Source organism: Carcharhinus amblyrhynchos, chromosome 9 (genome assembly GCF_965287045.1).
Source record: "Carcharhinus amblyrhynchos chromosome 9, sCarAmb.v2.hapA, whole genome shotgun sequence".
NCBI lineage: Eukaryota > Metazoa > Chordata > Chondrichthyes > Carcharhiniformes > Carcharhinidae > Carcharhinus > Carcharhinus amblyrhynchos.
In genome coordinates, this window is record NC_137332.1 from 72,221,839 (window position 1) to 72,244,109 (window position 22,271).

The following is a 22,271-nucleotide window of genomic DNA, read 5'->3' on the forward strand; positions in this document are numbered from 1 at the left end:
AGGATAGTTAAAGTGCAAGTGGAACCTGCAAAATTGTCCACAACAAGTGGAACAAGTGCAAGTGGAACGTGAATAACTTGTCCATAACTGTCCAATCCTAATTACAGCAATAACGCCAGAGCACCTGAGAATTGCAGAAGTTACAACCTTGTTAGAAAGGTGTGAAGATAAACCTAGTTAGTGGGAAAGCACTTAGAAATGATATTCTGGGCTAAAGGTAACAGTTACTTCGAAAAATGTGATTTAATTTTGAACAATTAAGATTTTATCACCATGTTAGTTTAATTACATATTTGGAGCGTGATCTATTTAAAACCCACTGAGCCAAGCTTGAAATACTGAATCTTCAGATTTGGATTTAATTGTGAATGAAAGTCTTGTTCATTTTGTGCTTTAAAACCAGTTGCAGTCACGGAAACTATGACAGTCCAAACTGTGAGGAAGATGGAAATCTAAGTCCACCAGGAATGAGCGAAATAATCAGCAAGTAAGTTGCATTTGATGTGTGACTCAATTCTGCTTCATCCGGGATGTAATGTGAAGGGAAATTGCTGACGATTCCTGTAAGATAACGTAGGAATTTCCTCGAAGACATTCCATTGCAGTGTATTAACTGACAACAGCAATCACATAATGCTTGCACCATTTCAAGAGATGCGAGAAAACTGTCAGTGCAAAACGTGTTTATTAAATAGTAAGCAATTTCAATGACCAAAGTCTTGAGTTGTTTGCCTCAGTTTAATATTCATGGACTATGCAGCAAGGATGAAATATTGGGGAAATGGATGCCCCCCACCTTCTCTCCCCTCTCTCCCCATTGCACCCATCCCCAGTCCCAATTGCCTTGGCCCTCCAGCCTTGTGGCAATGCCCTATAAACTTCCTGCGAAAGGTTGAAGGGGAAAAAGGAAATCACCATTCATTACAGCGATACATCTGCAGTGCAACCTGTTCAACAAAATGAGCTGATCCAAGTCCCAAAATGCATAATTGATTGTTTGGGTTGCTTTGAACAACTAACCACCACTGTAGATGCATGCAACGTTTTAAAGATTTATTTTGTGATCAATTGCAGATGCGAAAACTTTGGCACTTCAAACTATGATAAAATTTTCCAGACAAGTTTTCCGGAACCGACAGCAGGGCTCAAAAAGTAAGTTTTGAACTAATATGTAATCACCAAATGCCTCATTCAGAATGCGATGAAGTGAAATTACTGGAGAGCCAGCAGTTTCTGTAAGATTATGTGGAAACTTCTCCCATGTGGACATCTCATTGCAGTGAAGTGAGCACCATTCCAGACCATAGCAGTCACATTAGAAAAACTGGTGGAGAGAGTTTAAAAAAATATATACATCAGCACAAAATGTCTGAACCTCTCGAGTTGGGTTGATTGGCTGACAATATCAAGGTCTTGAGTGACTTTATCTTGGATTGACATTTTTGGACCTTGCATTAAGGGTATAATTAAGTTGGTTTCCCTCTTTAACCTTGGCTTCTCTACAATATACTTCAAACTTCTTGTGAATGTTCTAATAGAAAATAAATTGCCCATCTGGTGAAATCATTCATCTGAACTGTCACTTGTTCCTGGTATCCTACCTTGGTAGACTTCTCACTAAGTTCTCATTTGTCCAGCTGGTTTCTAAATTAATGCTGTCAAGTACTTTTTCCAGTTGTTTGAATCATGTTAGTTGAGACCTGCCAAGGGTATTTGACTGTAGGCAGTATCACATACAATGCTGCAGAATACATTGGCGACTGGTGGGAACGCTGTATATATTAAAAAAATTTGACCTATACCGATTTTTGCTGAGGTCATTTTATGGCAGTGGACCAAGTCATCTGTTAACTGAGTTGAGACCTGGGATTAAACCCATGGGTATTCTGATCAATACAACTTTTCAATTAAACTCTGAGCTATTTAACAGGAAAGAAAGAAAAGGCATCAAAAAAGATTGAGTAGTGGACTTGGAGTTTGGTTTCTGTACTCAGGCAGTGGTTCTTTTCTCGGTTTATGGCTTGCTCACTAATTTGTTTTTTTTCTGAGTGGAAATATTGTCTTTTGTCACTTTGGTTAGTGAGAATGACCTGAAAGACCAAGGAGCAAAAAACAAATCTGCTTGTGATCAAATTGAAAAGCATGTTTGTGTTGTATTATAAAGAGAAATAGTCAGTTTGGAGGAAAGACAGTTTTCTGGGAATGCTTTCTCTTGCAATGAAATAGCAAGCAATTCCAACAGGAATGCACTGACACAAAAGAAACCACTCATCAATCTCTGTACGTGTTTGAAAATGGTACGCAGAAGAAAACCCTATACTCAACCTAACTGTTGCAGTACCTACCATGCCAACCCCACCAAGAGATCTGTGACCTCTTGGAATGAGCAAAGAAAAAGTTTATCAAAATCTGAGGCATGAGGGAGGGAGAAATCCTCCAACCCCCTAACTAACTCATTTTAGATTGGGGAAACTAATACAGGAGACTACATCTGTTCTGGATGAATGTTATGTGGGTCCTATTTATTGTACCAGGATGTGCATACACAATAATGAAACAGGAAGGGGCCAAAATATTGCTGATTCCTCATTGAGGAAAGCGTAAATCACATTAAGATAATGTGCTAGCTGGCCAGTTACTTAGGAAGTTGATCTCTACAACCCTTTTTGGGTAGAGTGAGGGCAGTATGAAACTCTTGCCTTTGTTTTCCACAGTACCATGATTTTTGAACTGTTGGCATTGTGTTTAGTTAAGCAAATACCAAGAACGATTTGTATTTAAATGACATTAATGTGGTGAAACATCCAAGATACTTCATAGGAACACTGTTGAACAAAGTTGCAAAAATGACCAAAAGCATGTTTGAAAACAGGTGTTTTAAGGAAGGTCTTTCAAGAGGAGGGAGAGGCAGAGGTTTGTGATGGAGTTGACATTGAAAGTGCAATAAAACTCAGATGCCTCAAAACACAGAACTGGAGGAAAGTGCACAAAGTCCACAAACTTGGTGATTTGCAAATGAAGCATGTGATGTGAGGAAGAAAACACCTTCACATTGATTTGGGATGCACTGCCTAGCAGGGTGGTGGAGGCAGGTTTAATCGAGGCATTCAAGAGGGCACTGGATGATTACTTAGAAAAATATGCAGAGTTCTGTGATACTGTGTGTATAATTATTTGAAATATTACCTAAGATTACAATTATTTCCAGTCCTATTGTGTCCTTGCATTTTTCTCCAGTGTCACCACAGTCTTGAGTATTTTCAGTGTTGGCTTTCAGAAGCGACCATTCTGGGTACTGAAAGGAATGCTGTTGAGTAATTGAATCTTAACAGAAGTTTCAGATGACTCAGTGGCAATATACTCCCTTGTTAATTACGTGTTGTGAACAGGGGTTTTATTCCAGTGGGATCACAGATTAGTGCTTTGGGCCAAATTTTCTCAGCTGCAGGTACTGATTAAATTATACCATAATGAGTCAGCAGGGTAGAGCCTCTTTAGCTCTAACTTATTCCCAACTGGGTATTTTGTTGCTGGAATAAAATTTTATGGTTGTGATCTTTTGAGTTTCTTTCTTATATCTTTTGAGGATTACTGGTTAGGTGTTTTTAATGCCTACACTACTTGATTTGAGCAATACCAGGCAAGAATTTCTTGGTGCAATAAATCATCCTGGTTTCTTCCTGTGGTCTAATTTCAGTTGTAAAGCCATTGTTTCCTCTAGTGAAGGTAACTACCTGAAATATATGTAACTTTTCCATGGCATTCTTCCCCTCTCTATCTCTGATATTTTTCTTGAACCTAATACTGAGATTTCTGATCCTCTTGTGCATCTTGGATTTCCTTTGTCTTGCTGTGCTTTCAGCTGTTTTGACCCTAAACTCTGGAATTCCTATGCAAATGTTTAAAAACTATCATTTATCAAGGTTCAGGTCATGCAGCTGACTTCACTGACGGAATTTACTGATATTTCCAAAAATTCCAGTACTTCGCTTTAAATTGATTCCGTATCCTTAAAAATTTAGGCCACCAGTTTTGGGACTGATTTGAAAGAACAGTTATCCCTGGATTTAATTTGTGATCTGAACGCTATCATACTGAATACAGATGAAGTAAAAATTGTCCCTGCAGTGCAAAATATTTCTAAGAATGAGTCATCTCATTATCGAACAGCATAAGACTATTACTGCATGTGACACAGCAAGCCACTGCCACCTCCCCCATCCACCCCCATTTTAATAAGAATGAAATTGGTTAGTCTTATTAGAGTCTGTGCATGCGTGTAGTCCACACAATATGGAGTTACTGAGAACAGATGCGTGCAACTTTTAAAGGCATGTCCTTCTGTTTCAATTAATGGAGCAAAAAAGGTAAAGTGTCATAGTCCAAAATGACTATAGGCTGCTCTCCCTCTCAAACATTTAACCTGAAGATCCTAAGGCAAGGGACAAGATTGAGAAGATGGGGCTTTTGTGCATAACCTCAGCCAGTACGGGAATTGAACCTGTGCTGTTGGCATTGAAACAGCTGTCCAGCTAACTGAGCTAAACCAACCTCCACTCAGATGTAGCAAACAGTGCAGACTTGTAGGAGAGTTTCCTAATGAAAAACTGATGACTTCAGTATAAATTGTATGTTATTTTAAGAAGAATGGTTCACTTTAGTCTTTACAAAAAAACAACTCCTACTTTAAACTCCCCTTTGTAAACTTAATCTCATCTGGAATTCAGTCCATCTCTATTTGCTGACCCAAATGTTTCCTGCTTCACCAATGCCTGAATTTGATTTTTTGAATAATTCTGATTTCTCCAAGGCCTCCTTTCTCTCTCATCCTTGTGAATCCCTAAAATTCTTCTGGAGCTCCATGTTCCACTAAGTATGGTCTGTTGTGTATCTCAGCTGAATAAATCCTTCCCCTTAAATATCTCCATCTTTCTCTTTTTAAGAAGCTCTTCGAAAAATTGTCTCCTTTGGTTTGTCTGGCTTTGTTTGATGAGCCTCAGGAGGTTGAATCAGTGAAATTCCCCAAAGAAGAAATACCTTGGAAACAGCAGCCCTCAAAGTTCTGTTCAAAGACATGTCACATCCTGACGTACCTTCAATCCTGGAGTGTCACTGGGTTAAAATTCAGCAGCTTGCAGCCTGATGACACCATGGGAGTACCATCAGCAAGCACACAGCAGCAGTTCAAGAAGGTGGCTCATCACCACTTGCTGTCAGTTAACTAGAGAGGTACAAAGAAATGCTGGTATGACCCATGTCGGAAGAATACATTCAAAAACAGGTTTGATCTACAAAGTTTAAAGTTGCAGATTACTAACTTAATTTTTGCTTGATGGACAGTTACTCACTTGTCTAATTATTTCCAGTACTATAGTCTCAATTCTACGAGCCTGGCTAGACCAGTGCTCAGAAGACTTCCGCCAAGTTCCAAATTACACATGCCTCTGGAAGGTTATTGCCTACTTGAGGCAGATGATGCCAGGATCTGAGCTTGAGCAACAGGCACAGAACCTCCTTGATCAGTTTCAGAAGGAAGAATCAGGAGAACAGGAGCTTGACAGTAAGATATTAATTTTTGCATTGCAAAGATAAAAACTGCTTGTCAAAACAACAGAGGTAGAATGGAATTTTACTGTCTTGGGGGCCAGAAAATAGGATGAACTGTTCAAAAGTCCACTGACTTCAGCAAGGCCAGGAAATTCTACTGGGGTGGGTGGGTGATGGTTGCAAATATTTTATCGTGATTGCAAATACTAGTGTGAAGCTTATTTTAATTTCATCTTTCAAAACTTATTTATGCCATACACGTGAAATAACATCAGAATTATGGACCTCCAATCCTTCTACGACCCCGTTTTCCTTCCCACTGTGCCAAAACCAGAACAATATCAGAGCTCTCTGCTCCTTCCTCGAATGGAGACCCATCCACTACCTTACCATACCTGAGCAAGCCTGTCCTGATTCTGAACAACTTCTCCGTCAACTCCATTCACTTTCTCCAAATAATTAACTGCGTGAGTCCTAGTTATGACTGCATTTTTGTTTTTGCAGGACCAAGTGGATCATTCATTTTTCCAGTCCTACATGGGGCCCCTCCCTTATCTCATTTTTCCTGTATGTTGATGACTGCTCCAGCCATGATCTGGGAAATTTAATGGACCTTGTTTTTGAATTCCACCCTTCTCTCACCTTCACCAGGTTCATCTCTGAGAAAAATCAAGGGAAGGAAGAATCAGAGATGAATCCAGTTTCTGGATTCAGCCTGTCAATTAATATTTGCCACAACTACATTGACTACATTTTTTGCACTGCTTTCTACATAGAACATAGAACAGTACAGCACGGTACAGGCCCTTTAGCCCTTAATGTTGTACTGAGCTTTGTCCGAAACCAAGATCAAGCTATCCCACTCCCAAGAGTTCTGGTGTGCTCCATGTGCCTATCCAATAGCTGTTTGCAAGTTCCTGAAGTGTCCAACTCCACTATCACAGCAGGCAGTCCCATTCCACACCCCAACCCCTGAGTAAAGAACTTAGCTCGGGCATCCCTCCTATATCTCCCACCAAGAACCTTTTATAGTTATGCCCCCTAATAACAGTTACATCCACTCAAGGAAATAGTCTCTAAATGTCCACTCTATCTATCCCCCTCATCATCTTATAAACCTCTTAAGTCGCCTCCCATCCTCCTCTGCTTTAAAGAGAAAAGCCTCACCTCCCTCAACCTTTCCTCATAAGACCTACCCTCCAAACCAGATAGCATCCTGTAGTCTCTCCAATGCTTCCACATCCTCATAGTGAGGTGACCAGAACTGCACACAATTTTCCAAATGCAGTCTCACCAAGGTCCTGTACAGTTGTAGCATAACCCCACGATTCTTAAATTCTAACCCCTGTTAATAAACGCTAACACACTATAGGCCTTCTTCACGGCTCTATCCACTTGAGTGGCAACTTTCAGAGATCTACGGATATGAACCCCAAGATCTCTGTTCTTCCACATTCCTCAGAATCCTGCCGTTGACCCTGTAATCTGCATTCAAATTTACCCCACCAAATTGAATCACCTCACACTTCTCAGGATTAAACTCCATCTGCCATTCTTCGGCCCAGCTCTGCATCCTATCAATGTCTCTTTGCAGCCTATAACAGCCCTCCACCTCATCCACTACTCCACCAATCTTGGTGTCATCAGCAAATTTACTGACCCACCCTCAGCCCACTCCTCAAAGTCATTTATAAAGATCACATATAGCAGAGGAGCCAACACTGATCCCTGTGGTACACTGCTGGTAATTGGCCTCCAGTCTGAAAATTTTCCAATTTCCTGTAAGGACTCATTCCATTCTCCCAGTTTCTTTGACTCCGTTACATCTGTTCTGCTGATGCAACCTTCCACATCAGTGCTTCTGACATAAATCAGGATTGCCATCCAGAGTGGTTGATCGACCACTTCACTGTGCCCAGTCAACTTCACACATTTTTTTTGTTCTCACCCCTTTCCCTCCTTCCAGAGCAGTAATTAATAGGGTCACCTTGCCCTTGCCTTCCTCCGGATCGTTCTCATTTTTTTTGCCAGCTCCAGCTTAATACTACCACAAAGTACATCTTCCCCTGCCCTCCCCTTTCAGTATTCCAGTCACCACTAACACATGTCCAGCACTTTTGTGTATTCACAGGAGATGCTACACCTGTACTTTGACCTTTTCCTTTCTCCACATCCAAGACCCCAGCCATTCTTACCAGATGAAACAATGATATTACTTTTACTCTGAGAGAGGAGGGCAGGGGAAGATGTACTTGGTGGTGGTATCAAGCTGGCAAAAAAAAATGATCCAGTGGAAGGCATGGGCAGGGTGATCCTATTAATCAGTGTTCTACCAATACTGTTTGCTGCTCAGTAGAGAGGGCCAAACTGGGTGATGACTTTGCAGAAACATGACCGTGAGTATCCTGTCAATTGTCATTTCAATTCACCACCTTGCTCCCACCTTTCTGTCCATAGCATGCTGTGATGTTCCAATGAAGATTGATACAGGTTAAGGAACAACACCTGATCTCCACACATCTCCACACAATATAGCACTCAACACACAAGTTGGATAATAGCCTGTGACTCCTTTTTTTTTGCTGAATTGTTTTTGATTATGTTGCAATTGGATGACTGCTATATCATTCATCCCTCACTTGGACACAGCTTTTGTTTCTTTATTCTACACATTATCACTCTAGCTATTGCATCAAAATCTTTTGTTTATTTCTCCTCGCCACCCTTTCCTTTTGTTCCTCCCTTAAAAATCTTAATTCCGACGATAAGTCATTGATCTGAAGCAGTCTCTCCACACACTGCCAGTCTTGCTGAGCATTCTAGCATTTGTCTTTTTAACATTGCACCAGAGCCACTTTCACTTCGAACCTCCATTCAAAAGAATCAGTTTTATTTGTTATGTTGGAAATACTCCAGTCAGCTTTTTGTGCAACGTTTAAACACTGAAGGAGTTAGAAAACCATTGGTGCATGGATTATTACAATTTGCTGGGCGGAGAAGTGCTGAGAAATGAGATTGCAGCTAATGGATCCATTTGAGAGTTGGAACCAGCACCGTCACCTTTGGCCAAATGGTTGACCTGTGTTTCACTTTGAAACATCTACATGAACATACTTTGATAACTGCCAGTTAAACTACTCTACAACTCAATGGTAACTCAAAAGATAAAGGTTTTCAGTCTCTCTGAAAGATAAAAAGGTTTAGTTATACACTGGATTGTAATGGAATTAATGAACTTGGTACAATGATATTTTAAAGATTACCAGATCTTAAAAAAAACACTATTGACAAATTGTAATCACCAGCATGCAATACATGTTGTTACAGGAACACCGTTTTACCCACATATACTCCAATTGAGTATTCTGCCAGGTTGGAAGAATCATTTCCGAATGGTGTGGTGTTGTGAATTAGTTTATTTATGTGTATTGTGTAAAGCTTTTCACATTACTGGCATTCTTAAGTAAACGAATTCAGAACATCCGCTGACCATAGGTTCATGCGGAGTTATGCCCAGTGGTTTTGAAATTCATTTGGGTTTCCTTTCGCATTTTTTTGAAATTGTTTCTGAATTCTGAATTTATAATTAAGCTAAGCTTGTTTAAAAATGAATCAGAGTTGAGTGTTGTGCTGACATTGACTGGAAGAGGGTCTTTTTTTTTTGTTGTGGTGCCAGATACTTATTTGCCATTTCAGTCTTGACCTTTTGTAAAGCCTGTATCTGTCAAAGTATCAGAAAGGCTTTTCCAGAACTTTCAGTGTTTCTGGAAAGGACTCTGAAATGTTTCCCTCTCCTTCTCTAACCCCAATCTTTTCCTGCCCCCTCCTTGCACTACCAATTTGAGGCGTTATGATTACAGAATACACAAGCGCAAGATATACATCATGCAACCTGAAGAGGAAGATGCACTATGATCTGATTTTTGCCTGGCAGCATTTATTACGACCTATTGGCAATTTCTTCTAGCTGTTGCTATCAATGGTATCTTTATTACATTCTGTGACTTGCTCTATGACAAAGTTTTGAAATAAGAACATACTAAGTGTGGTGGAAGATTTACTCAGACACAGATTAGCTTCCCATCTATCAGGACTGCTGAATGAGAACACATCAATAAATATTTTCTTGCTACTCAAGTGCTCTCCATTAAGAGACTTTGACTGTAACATTGTTGAAGATTAATTTCACTGAATCTAGATTTAAAAAATACAGCTGTAAGAACATTTTAAACCAGTGCTAGATTTCTAATTGTGCATATTTGAGAAGTGTATTGTTTTTAGAAATTTTAGTTAAGTGCCATGAACTTTGGGCACAAAATAAATGTCTCCTTTCAATTGTACAGATAGTAGCTATGGAACCATCACTTTCCGACTGGGAGAGGAAGGGGATGTAGAGATAGGGGGAGTTGATGAGAAACAGGACATCCTCTCCTTCCCGTCAGACATTGTTGCAGAGCAGCTGACATACATGGATGCTGTGAGTAAACGTGGACTTGGGGCCATTCTGTAGGGACCAGTTGCCCACTATGCTGCGTGTGATGTTTTGGATGGCAGTCAGTGATCCAATTTCTCTTCACATAATTAGCAGTCACTATAACTGAGTTCACACACAATGCAGTGTCTAAGACACCAGAGCATGTTTGACATGTGACCTCAGTAACAAGATTGGAATATCTTTCAATGAAAACTTCAACTTTGTTTCTCTGAAGGTGAAAGTCATGTGAAACAAGTAGCCTTGGGGGTGACTGAAAACCCCTTTATTATTAACATCTCCTGTTAAACTTCTCTGCATTGTGTAATGGTATTGCAGGATTAAAGCTGCAATGTTCACAGCTGACATAAAAATGGTAACAAATATGAGCAGACCAGTGTAGTTTCCTTTTTAGTTTTCAGATAAACACTGATACAAGTCAGGCTTGCATGGAAAAAGCTTGGCAAATTTTTCATGGTGTATAGCAGTCAAAGTGCAACCAGTCCGCTTGAGTAACCTAGAGAGTTACAGCATGGAAACAGGCCCTTCAGCCCAATTTGTCCATGCCACTCAGCTTTTAACCATTAAGCTAGTCCCAATTGCCCATGTTTGGCCCATATCCCACTCGACCAGTCTTACCCATGTAACTACCTCTGGCAACTCGTTCCAGATGCCCACCACACTTTGGGGGAGTGGGAGGGGGAGGGAAATTGCCCCTTTAGACCCATTTGTATCTCTCCCTTCTCACCTTGAACCTATGCCCTCTAGTTTTAGACTTCCCAACTTTGGGAAAAGATGTTGACTATCTACCTGATCTGTGCCCCCCTATTTTATAGACCGCTAAGATCTCCCTAAGCCTCCTCTGCTCCAGGTAAACAAAGTCCCAGCCTCTCCTTGTAATTCAAACCATAATGTCCCAGTACCACCCCAGTCAATCTTTTCTACACTTTTTTCCTAGTTTAATAATATCCTTTCTATAATAATAGGGTGACCAGAATGGTACATAGTATTCCAAGTATGGCCTTACCAATGTCATGTACACGTCCCAACTGCTGTATTCAACGTTCTCATTTATGATGAGACCAATTTAACATATGCTAATGGAGGGTGCAAATAGGCTGTAAAATGAGTCTTTTGCCCAATCCCATCTTGACAAGTTACGGTAAAATTGCAACCTATGGTTGTCTCAAAATAAAATGTTTTAGAAATCTGTTTAATTGAAATGCCTAGTCTATGCAGGACATCTTACTTTTTTAGAATATTGGGAGAGGGCAGCTGTTTAACAGTAAAACATTCTATAAATTGGCTTCCTTTAGTCCAGATCAGCTATTCTCCTCTCCAAACATCACTGGATCCAGGTAATAAAGTACATGCTGCTTTAGCACCCTGAACCCACTCACCTACTTCAACTACATGCTGCCTCTGGCAATATGATCTGCAGACATGGGAGTTAGCTTCGACAGGCACTTTGATGCCTAACTCTACCTCTCTGCCATTTTTCTTGACCTTTCGCCTTGTCACTTGCATTGTTAGACTGGCAGTTCATTCAGTTGTGCATGAACAAGCCATAAATTTCCCAGCATTGATCATGGAGGAGAATGGAGGCATAGTCCATCTTCAGCTGGCACTAGAAACTGCATGCTTTCCCAGTCACTATCTCTGATTAAAAACAAACTGTCTACAGCATGCAGAAGTGTCACTTTTAACCCCATTGCACAAAGAATTCAGTTCAATTCTAATACTGCCTGCTTTTGGTCATAGTACAACCAATCTTCCACTGAAGCCATTGTTCATGCCTTTCATTTCCATATCCAAAACTCTTCACGAGCTCCTCCAAAACTCTTGACACTGTATCCTATCAGCACAAATTCACTACTTCTCCAACTCTAGTATTTTCTGCCTATATTCCATGCTTGCATTTCCTCCCCAAATCTCTTCTGCCTCTTCCTGCTATGGCCTTTCTTAAAACATACATCTTTGACTAAGGTTTTAGTAAACCTTCCTAATATTGCCCCTTGTTTCTGGCTATGTCTTGAATCCCATCTCCATATGATTGAGTAATATAGTTGTAGCTGTTGTGGTTCACTCTCACCTTTTAATTTGAAGATCTCATTAAGTGTTACCAGATATTTTAATTGGTGTGTGAGAGGCTCTTGTAAAGTAGATAATCTGGTCAAAAATAATCCGTCACTCGCTTATGGGGTAGAAATTTGTCTCAGGTGGTGGTGCAAATTATGTGGTATTGGATTAGCCACTCATATATACACCATCCAATGTTAGCAGGCAGCTGAACAGATCCTGCATGTTTCACTCCACTAATGCCTATATCTGTGAGAATTATACACTGTCACTGTCTAACCTTTGTATTTTAGTTTTAAATGTACAAAGCAGTGAAGCTGGTTGACCGTTACCTGGGCAAGTTTTGTTTGCACTTTAGTGTTCAAAAGGTCTATGGTAGTAAAAACATCTTTAGTATTCATTTTTATTTTTGATCAGTACCTGTTCAAAAAGGTGGTCCCCCATCATTGCCTGGGATACATCTGGTCCCAACGGGGCAAAAAGGAAATCAAACATCTAGCACCTACAGTCCAGGCTACCATCACTCAATTCAATCTCGTCACTAAGTGTGTCATTGGTACCATATTAAAGGACCTCCAGTCGAAACCACAGCAGAGGGCTAAAATAATTGACAAGTGGATTCACATTGCTCAGGTATGACATTGTCTATCGATCTCTATGCAAAAGGCAAAATCCCACAAGGATGTGGAAGGCAGCATGCAAGCAATTTGGGTTGGGTGTTAACAAGTACAGAAAACCTCATGGATAGTGGGTGAGGGAGGAGCAGTGAGGTAGGTTTTTGACAAAGAAAAGTTGATTGCTTCTGTAGAATGTTGAATTATGGCAATCATAATTCCCACAGTGAGTTTGGATGGTGAAATCAGTATAATTTGCTTTTGTAAACAAAACCCAGTATGTGCTGAACATTGTATCCTTTGGCTGCAAATAACAGAGTAAGCTGAGTAAGCAGCCCCTTCTTAATTTGCAGTACCTATTACAGAAGCTGTTTGCCAGCTCCTGTGCATTAGAGATCCTGTAGTCATATCACAATCTGGCATCATTTAATTATATGAAATGTATGGCGGCCATGTGACTGCCCTGCGTTTTTAAAGATCTAAAGCCACTGTTGGTTGAGCTCTGGGTCAAGACCTCTGCCCAGTTTTCAACCTAGGCTTTATTTTTCCTCAACGAAATCAAATAGTTAATAAAGCTGCAGGATGTCTAAAGAGGAAGAGGTTGGTGTTATGTACCTAACAGGTCATGCCTCTGCTAATGCTTGTATTTGAATATTAACAAGTCACGTGAAGAAACAATGCAAACTGATTTCAGGTTATTAATTGCATTTCCGCAATGAAGTTGAGTATTACAGTTTGTACTTTGCATCCCTTCCCCTTCTGGCTGTAATTAATGTTTATATTTTATTCTTCCTTTCCATCAATTCTTGCTGGTGAATGACCCCATGCCCAAGTGACTTCCCTCCAGCATCTTCCAAATTGGCTGTTCATCACACGCAGAGGCAGGGGATGGGGGGATTAAAAGAGATTGGGAGCAGGTCCTCTTTTAGGTCAGCAATAGAGGCAGACTGGGTCTAAAATTATCAGTGCCAGTTTGGTATTCTGTTTTCCTGCTCATTTTGGGGAAGGTGGGTTTGAGGCTCAGCAAGGGTGCCCACCTTGGTTGCGCTCTTTAAGATCATTGACAGGAGGTTAAATGAGATTTTCCACTCGGTCTCCAGTTTCACAACATGACAGGTACAGTTCAATTGGCTGCAGCCTGGCAGACACCCAGTGGCAGTCTCGCATGTATCAGAACTCCAGGTAGGCAGACAGGTCCTCCCTGCCTAACTGGGTACCAGCACAACCAAAGGCCACCCTGTAGAGGCAGTCCCATCCTGTTGGTGGCCTTTGCTGCTTTATCTATAATGAAATCAGATTTTTTGGTTTTTTTCCATTTTGAAACACCTTCTATTACTTATCCTTGGCAACAGCTGGCTGTTCCCCTCGAGCTGGAAGGCTGATGCCTCTCTAGGTTTGAAAGCCTGCCTGGGATCCCTATCTCCATGCCTTTTTCAAGTGGGTACTTCCATAAAAATCACACATTTTCACAAACCCTCACCCAGCCTCTCAACCAGGTGGTTTTGGAACCTGGCAACAGTCCCACATCCTGTTTCCTGCCCTCGGGAGCAGGAATTATGACTGATTTAATTTCTCCCGCTTCCTTTTGTAGAGTCAAGTGTATGGTGGGCACTGCTGCTGCTATCCTAGTTGAGATCAGCTAACTTGGATATCAACAGTTTTATTTTAGTCAAAATGTAGTCAATAAAAATGTACTCAATTTTCTGATTTATATGTTTTTTTTAAAAGATTATCTTGTGCTGCCTGTACTACCCTTTTTACTCTTTGTTAGAAATTACAATATTTGTCACCAATTCATCAGCCTAACAAAATGGGCAGAGGCTTCCCCTCTCTTCTTCTCTTCCCTTCCCTCCCCTCTTCCCCTCCCCCTCTCATACCCTCTTCCCCTCTCCCCTCCCCGCTTCCCCACTCCCCCTTCCCCTCTCCTCTTCCCCCCTTCCCCCTCTTCCTCTGAAACACACCATCTGACCACAGCTGAAGAGAGTGTGGTAGAGGAAAAATAAGGGAGTAACGAGCGTGAAATGTGACAATGTTTTTCTGTAATCTGTTTTTGCTGCTGTTATTTTCACAGCTGAACTTCTGTTCTTGTCAGCAAATGGGAGCTGCTGTTACTTACACAGAACTCCTTTGTTTTCCAACAGGAATGTAGGATCTTGAAGAATTTTTCATCTCTGTATGCGATTGTGTCTGCAATGCAGTCAACTCAAATATTCAAGTTGAAGAAGACTTGGGCATTCATATCAAAGTAAGTTCCTTTTCCACAGTAGCTGTGAAATATTTCTGATAAACATACAGTACTGGATAGCAAGTTCTACGTGTGTCAATAAGACTGCCAGAGGTACTTGCTGTGCACTCCTAATAATTAGCTAATTGTCAGAATTGATCTTCCTTTGGCTAGTGCCAGGGACCTGGGTTCAATTTAGGCCTTGAGTGACTGTGGAGTTTGCACATTCTGTGGCTGCGTGGTTTTTCTCCTTGGTGTCCGGTGCGACGAGCAGGATAAATCCATGGGGTTAGGGCCTAGATTAGATTGTTATTGGTGCAGGTTGGGTGGGCTGAATGGCCTCCTTCTGCACTGTAGGAATTCCGATTCTTAATAAAGCTGTTCAGCTTGAACGTTAAATTATTGTGCTCCCAAACTGATCTGCTCTTAGATATAACCTGCCACAATTCGCCTAGAATGATGCTGTGCCAGCCATATAAGATGGTGGATAAAAGCAAATTCCTGTGGATGCTGGAATCTGAAAAGAGCTGAACATTCAAAGGGTCATCTGGACTCAAAACGTCAGCTCTTTTCTCCCCTTACAGATGCTGCCAGACCTGCTGAGATTTTCCAGCATTTTTCTCTTTATTGATTTCATTTAGGATGCTGGAAGTACAGAAAAGTCAATCTTTTATCTCCTGAGGAAGTGCAATAAACCCTTGAGAGCATACACATGTAATTTTTATCTCTGTGCTGCAGACAATTTAATCCTGTTTGCATTTTTGAGTTTCTTGGCAGTTTCTCTTGCTGCCAATAATATTTGCCAAAGGATAGCTAATCCGATTCATTAACATTAAATTCTGTAAAACTCCCAAAATGCTCATCATCCTCCATTGTATTTGTTACCTGTTTGTAGATGTTGGAGTCCTTGGCAGCCATTAGTTAATCTCCTTCTATTCCCTCATGAGTAATTTGTCTCATTCTCTTGACTAGGCACAGTACATCAATGTTTCATGAGCTTTCAGATATATCCTTCAATGAAAATAATTCTGTGACAAATAGAGACCTGCTAATGAAGGTAAGATGTTGCATGTGGCTCAATGGATCTATTTTAGTGAGCTGTTCAATGTTTTAAAGTAAGTAATAAATAGTATCTATAATGAGTTAAACTAGTGGCTGACTGCATGTGAATGTTGTCAACCAATGAAGCAATAAGTGTACTAGGTTGTCTGGCTTGGCTTAAGCATTCAAAGCCTGTCGGATGCTAACTTTTTTAATAAACATTTAATGTGGGTATGCTGCCAAGAATACAACCTAAGTATATCTTAGAAATTTGAACTTGAAGGATAAAGTGAGACTTGTGCCAATGGATTTTTGCTTTGTGCACTGAGGGCATGTAATTAAAACCCAAAGTGGAAGAGTTACAGATTCGATTGGTTCCCTTAAGTATTTATTTGTTAAATTTTTACCTGTTTTTCTTGTTTGTCCTCTATAATAAGGATTAGTTGTTGCATGAGAACTGGGGCAAATTTGTAATCCGATTGCTTTATTTGTTATATTTCAAATTATAGTGACCTAATTTCATATAGTTTGTATCAAAACAGACACCAATCACAGCATCTGGAAACATTGTGCTTTTATTTTGTTTTAAGAGAGCCACGTACTCCAGGAATACTGAATTACTGAAATATTAACACATAGAAATTTACAGTGATGAAGGGGCCACTCGTCCCATTGTGTCCATACTGGCTGATTTGTAGCCATCAGTCTAATCCCACTTTCCAGCTCTTGATCTGTAATTTTGATAGGTGTACATGCAAGTAGTTAGAGGATCGCTTGTCAATACCAGTGAGTTCCCAAACCCTGCCACTATTATTAGAACCATAGGAATATCCACCCCCACTATTCCACACCCTTGTGGTTTCGAGTGAATCCTGCTCTTTTATCTGCACTAGTTCTTAATGTATTCTGAAAAAGTCTTTGGGTTTCTTTGATTTACTTACCAATATCTTGATGCCCTCTCTTTACTTTCCTAATTTCTTTTTAAGGTCACCTGTACACTTTTTTTTTACTCCTCCTAGATTCTTCATAGCACTGAGCCTTTGGTATCTGTCAAGAGCTTCCTTTTCTTTCTTTCTCCTAAGCCTCTTGACAGCCAGTGGCTCTGGATTTGTTAGTCCAGTTTTTTTGAGGGACATATTTGACCTAAACTCTTGTTATCTCTTCCTTGCCTGCCTCCCATTGAGAGCTAAGACCAGTTGAATAACAACTCCTTTTCTCTGATGTGCTTATCAAGAATATTGGATGATTGTTAATGATTTTGCCAGGATATTTTTGAAAGTTCTAGTGGACAGCCAAGTATAGCAGAGTCCTCCACCAGAAAAAAACAAGCCCAACTAGGAATGCACACTCACCATGTTTTGGATAGGGCTTGCAACACCTAACTCTCGGTATCTGAGAAGGACCAAAATGCATTCGGTCAAATTGAGGGGTTTGACAGGATTGCCTGTTTTAATATGTGTTTGACATGATTTTGCAATGCCATGCTGTGGTTGTACAAAGTTGATGTGACTATTTATTGGCTTGCTAGATTTTGGCAGTGTGACAATAATTCAGTTCATCTGAATGGATTTTGCCTTTTCTAAAAGAACATGATTCAGCTCAAGCACATGTTGTTGCACTTCTAGGAATTGCAGCTACATTCTTCTCCTTCTGCCCTTTTCACCACCGTGCCTGTTTTTAGTGCTTGGCTCCATGAGGAGCATTTTTATTTCCCCACTTTCAGGCACTCCCTTTCAAACATGTCTTCTTTGATTTGAATTAGTGTCCAATAGGATGGGAGGCAGTAAATCTATGCTAATATTGTAACAATCAACACTGATACTTGTGTTTTGAAGAAAATGGTGATCTCATAAAGCATTTGTCCATCTCTGGGGGACTGTACCCCCCAAATTAGATACAGATTTTATCTTGAAGTGCTTCCAAAGTTGTTTTTTACTTGATTAAGCTGATTGGCCTAGTAAATGACATGCAGGAGGCCTAAACCTGATTTTGCTTCTCCCTGTATATTTTCCTGCATATTTTCAGTTGAATAATTGGGCTGAATGGTCAACATATTAGTCAAGAAGAAGGTACAATCCCAAAATTCGTAACTTGTGGGTTGCAGGAAGTGTTCAGTTTGTCTCGTGCTGTTTTAAAAAATATTAAGGCACTCCAATGTCATCTGTACATACAATAGTACATCCTGGCATATTTATCATCACTTGGGTATCAGGAAGCCATTGTTTCTCGCTCCTGCCGTAAGCTCCCTCCTTTGCTCAGACTGAACTGGACAGTGGAAAAACTTTGGCTTTCTGTTTTATCTAGATCTATATCCTACATGAACTCCATCACCAAGACCACTTGTTTCTTTGCAGCATCTTGTGTCCCACATCAACTTAGTCCCAGTGTCCTTGCAATTTTTAATCTTTACATTTGATTGGATACTTCCAACACCCCACTTCTGACTAGCCTTAAGTCCAACTTTGTACCTCATCCTTGACTTGTTTCTCCCTGCTTCTCTCTAACTTGAGGAATGTTCTGAAAAGCTTTATTTTGAATCAAAATTTCAGCGAACTCTCCTAATGTTTGTGCTCATGGTTTGTGCTCATAGATTAATATGCTTAATTTCTCCAACTGATAAAGTGATTAGTTACATTATAAATTTCGAGGTGCCAAATTATCCCACATGCTTCATTGTGTACAGAGCAGAAAATAATCAAGCATGGGTTGTTGCTTAATTCCTAATCAATTTTGGAGGTAGTCAAAGCATTTGTCTTCTGAATTCGAAGGGGACTGTGTAATATTTTTGTTAGGACTAATCTGTCAGGCACCCTGATCCATAAGCACATTTGAAAAGGAGCAGCAGTAGGTCATTTGGCCTCTTGAACCTGAGCTGCCATTCAATAAAATCATGGTTCATGTTTTTATGGGCTCAGCTCCACCTCCCCATAATCCTTAATTCCTTTACTGTTCAAAAATCTATCTATCTATGCTTGCCTTAAAGACAAACATTCAACAAGGTAGCCCCAACTGCTTCACTGGGCAGGGAATGCCACAGATTCATAACTGTCTGCTGGGGAATCTCACCTCCCCTCACCCCCCAGCCCCACCCAGAAACCCTAGGTAAAAATTTCAAACTGCAATTACCCTGCAATGGGAGCCATCCAAAAGTACAATATAAATAGCAAACTTTGGTTCCAACTGTCTTATAATCGTTTCCCAGAAGAAGTCAGAATTAAAACCACTTCTAACTTCTGGATAACTATAAAGTACAATATTCACTCTGAGCCCCACCATTGACAACCCAACCCCCATCCTGCTGCTCCCCAATTCTACCCACTTGTCTTAGAAACTTACCTTCTCCATGTCTTTCCCAATGTGGCTGGACCTTTTAAACTTGCCTGCTTTATGACAACTAGAGCTGTAAAAGAAGGTGTGGTTTTCCTTTCTCTCCAACTCTCTGCCTGTGGCACCTGCAAATATAAGAAATGAGTTCAAATCCGACCACAGAAACTAGGGATTTAAATTCAAATCAATAGGCATGAAACTATCAGATTGTTGTAAAAACCCATCTTATTCACAAATGTCCTTGAGGGTAGAAAATTGGTTATCCTTATCTTGTCTGCCCTACATGTGACTCCAGATCCACAGCAATATAGTTAACTCAACTGCCCTCCGAAATGGCCTAGCAGCTGTCAAGAGAATGGCTTGCCACCACCTCGAGGGCAATCAGAAACAGACCTTTCTAACAAAATCACAAACAGAATTTGCGATTCAAATGCCCTCAATTACATCACGCCGCAAAATTAATCACGAGCAATTAATTCTGCCGTCGACAGGTGATCCAGTCTCGAGTGCATCACCCAGAAAGTGTTCTCATTTGTGTTCTAATCTGAGACTGGCATTAATGATCAGCTTTTGTGTTCATTTGGTTCTCAATATGGGATAAATTGCAGTTTCACTTCAAAATATCGCAGGTTGAAATTGGAATTTGCCCAACATGTTAGCACAAGCCTTCAGATTTGCTATGTAATTTATAAAAACACGAGGCTTTGGGGTTAAGATCTCACTTGGTGTCACATTGGCCAGAGTTCATAATTGATTTTTTTCCTAAATCTTCAGGAAGAAACTTTAAAGTTTGCAAACCTTGACAGCCGTGTGAAAGATAACCAAAGCGGGGTCAGAAATGGCTACAGATGCAGAAACAAATGGTGTGTCATCTAGTCATTCCAAGACTTAACAATTCTCAAAATTCAAGTAGTGATTCATCTTTACGTAATTCTTTGCTCTAAATGAGGCTATTAACCATTTCTCCTTTCTATTTCCAATGAGGACGCCACTGTTGCTGTTTGACTGGTTGCATTTTAAAAGCTATAATTATTGGGACGGTGCTGATGTTTATAAATATAATCATGTATTGACAACCAATGTATCATTTGAGATCTAAATTGTTCCACATTTAAGATGATCCAAAGCTAGTATGGGCAGAATCTTCGTCATGGTCTAAAGGGTAAAGGCAGTATTCTGACTCAATCACTGCTGAGTATACTGATGTTCACAAGGGTAGAAATTGGGGCTCCCATTTGGTCACCTATTTTAGGATAAGGAAGAAAGAACTAAATTCCGTACAGAAATAGGTAATTAGTGTCAGCTCAAGTCTGTTAGGCTGAATGGATTAGTTCTGGGGATGGATGTATAATCCTGTGAAAGATTTTGCAGGTCAATGCACTGGATTGGAAGAATGAGATGGAATCTCAGTGAAATGCAAGGTTGAGGATTTGGCAGGAAATCTATACACGGAAGAGCTGTGGACACTTGGTTGAAGATCAATAGATTTTGAACTCAGGAAATCAAGGGAGATAAGAATCAAGCCAAAAAGTGGAGTTGAAGACAGTCACTTATTAACTTATTGAATGGTGGGAGCTGTAGGGTCTACTCTAGTTGTTACTTGTGTTCTTTCTGCTATAAAATAACACAACTAGTTGGCACTGCTGATAGCTGACCATTAGCTCCTTCTGGAAAGCTGCATATCTGATCATTATTTAAGGACTGTAGTGCCTTTTGATAGAATAAGATACCAAAGGTTATCCTCGAGATCACCATATGAAGAGAAGTTCCAGCCATGAATTTCTGGTAACAAAGGAGAAAAAGAAAATAAAGTGATGGAGGATAATATAATGTTTTGCCGGCACTTACAATTAAGTGATAATTTGGGGTTAATATTGGCAAATGTTGTATTTGACCAATGCTGTTTACATTTTTATTATTGTTTTGTACATAATTACTTATCACTTAAATATTCACCATTAGCAAGAATGGGTAATCTATTTATAACCCCTGATATGTGAGAGAATTCCCAACCTTCAAGTGATTGATATTGATCAACTCAACATGGGAGATCCAGCTCTAGCTTTCCATCCCATGGTATGATCTGTAATTAAATAGACTCAAGTGTTCAGGTTGCAAACTGATTTAGTTACGTACAAAAGGGAGCGGTTTTAAGTATGGATAGTATGTTTAGGAAATGTGACATGCATTTAAAATGGATTAAACAATTTTGCTCCTCTTTTATAGGGTGTGATGCAGGGAACTGTGCCCTACCTGGGGACTTTCTTAACTGATCTAATTATGTTGGACACTGCTCTTCCAGATTATATTGATGTAAGTCTCTTTACATAAGAACATAAGAAATAGGAGCGGGAGTAGGCCATCTAGCCCCTCGAGCCTGCCCCGCCATTCAATAAGATCATGGCTGATCTGAAGTGGATCAGTTCCACTTTCCCGCTCTCTTCCCATAACCCTTAATTCCCTTGTCTGTCAAAAACCTATCTTCCCGTGTCTTAAATATATTTAGCGAGGTAGCCTCCACCACTTCAACGGGCAGAGAATTCCAGAGATTCACCACCCTTTGAGTGAAGAAGTTCCTCCTCAACTCTGATCTAAACTGCTCCCCCCCCCACTTATCTTGAGGCTGTGCCCTCTAGTCCTGCTATCCTTTCTAAGCGGGAAGAATCTCTCTACCTCTACCCTATCCATCCCCTTCATTATCTTATACGTCTCTGTAAGATCCCCCTTCATCCTTCTAAACTCCAACGAGTACAGACCCAGTGTATTTAGTCACTCTTCGTAGTCCAACCCCTTCATCTCCGGTATCAGCCTAGTGAACCTCCTCTGCACTCTCTCCAAGGCCAAAATATCCTTGCGCAAATGCGGAGACCAAAACTGCACACTGTACTCCAGCTGCGGCCTCACCAGTGCCCTGTACAGTTGCAGCAAGACCTCCCTGCTTTTATATTCTATCCCCCTCGCTATAAAG

General features: G+C 40.4%; 1 protein-coding gene across 1 annotated transcript in view; it reads left to right on the forward strand.

The window, feature by feature from the left end:
* LOC145347933 (ral guanine nucleotide dissociation stimulator-like 1) overlaps nt 1–22,271 on the forward strand; it is a 107,557-nt gene that overhangs the window by 64,046 nt on the left and 21,240 nt on the right. Inside the window, 10 exon segments of the mRNA XM_080195921.1 lie at nt 404–487; nt 1,075–1,152; nt 5,367–5,560; nt 9,891–10,024; nt 12,515–12,730; nt 14,853–14,956; nt 15,908–15,992; nt 20,078–20,123; nt 20,126–20,166; nt 21,530–21,616. Of these exon segments, the coding sequence (XP_080052047.1) occupies nt 404–487; nt 1,075–1,152; nt 5,367–5,560; nt 9,891–10,024; nt 12,515–12,730; nt 14,853–14,956; nt 15,908–15,992; nt 20,078–20,123; nt 20,126–20,166; nt 21,530–21,616 (1,069 nt within the window).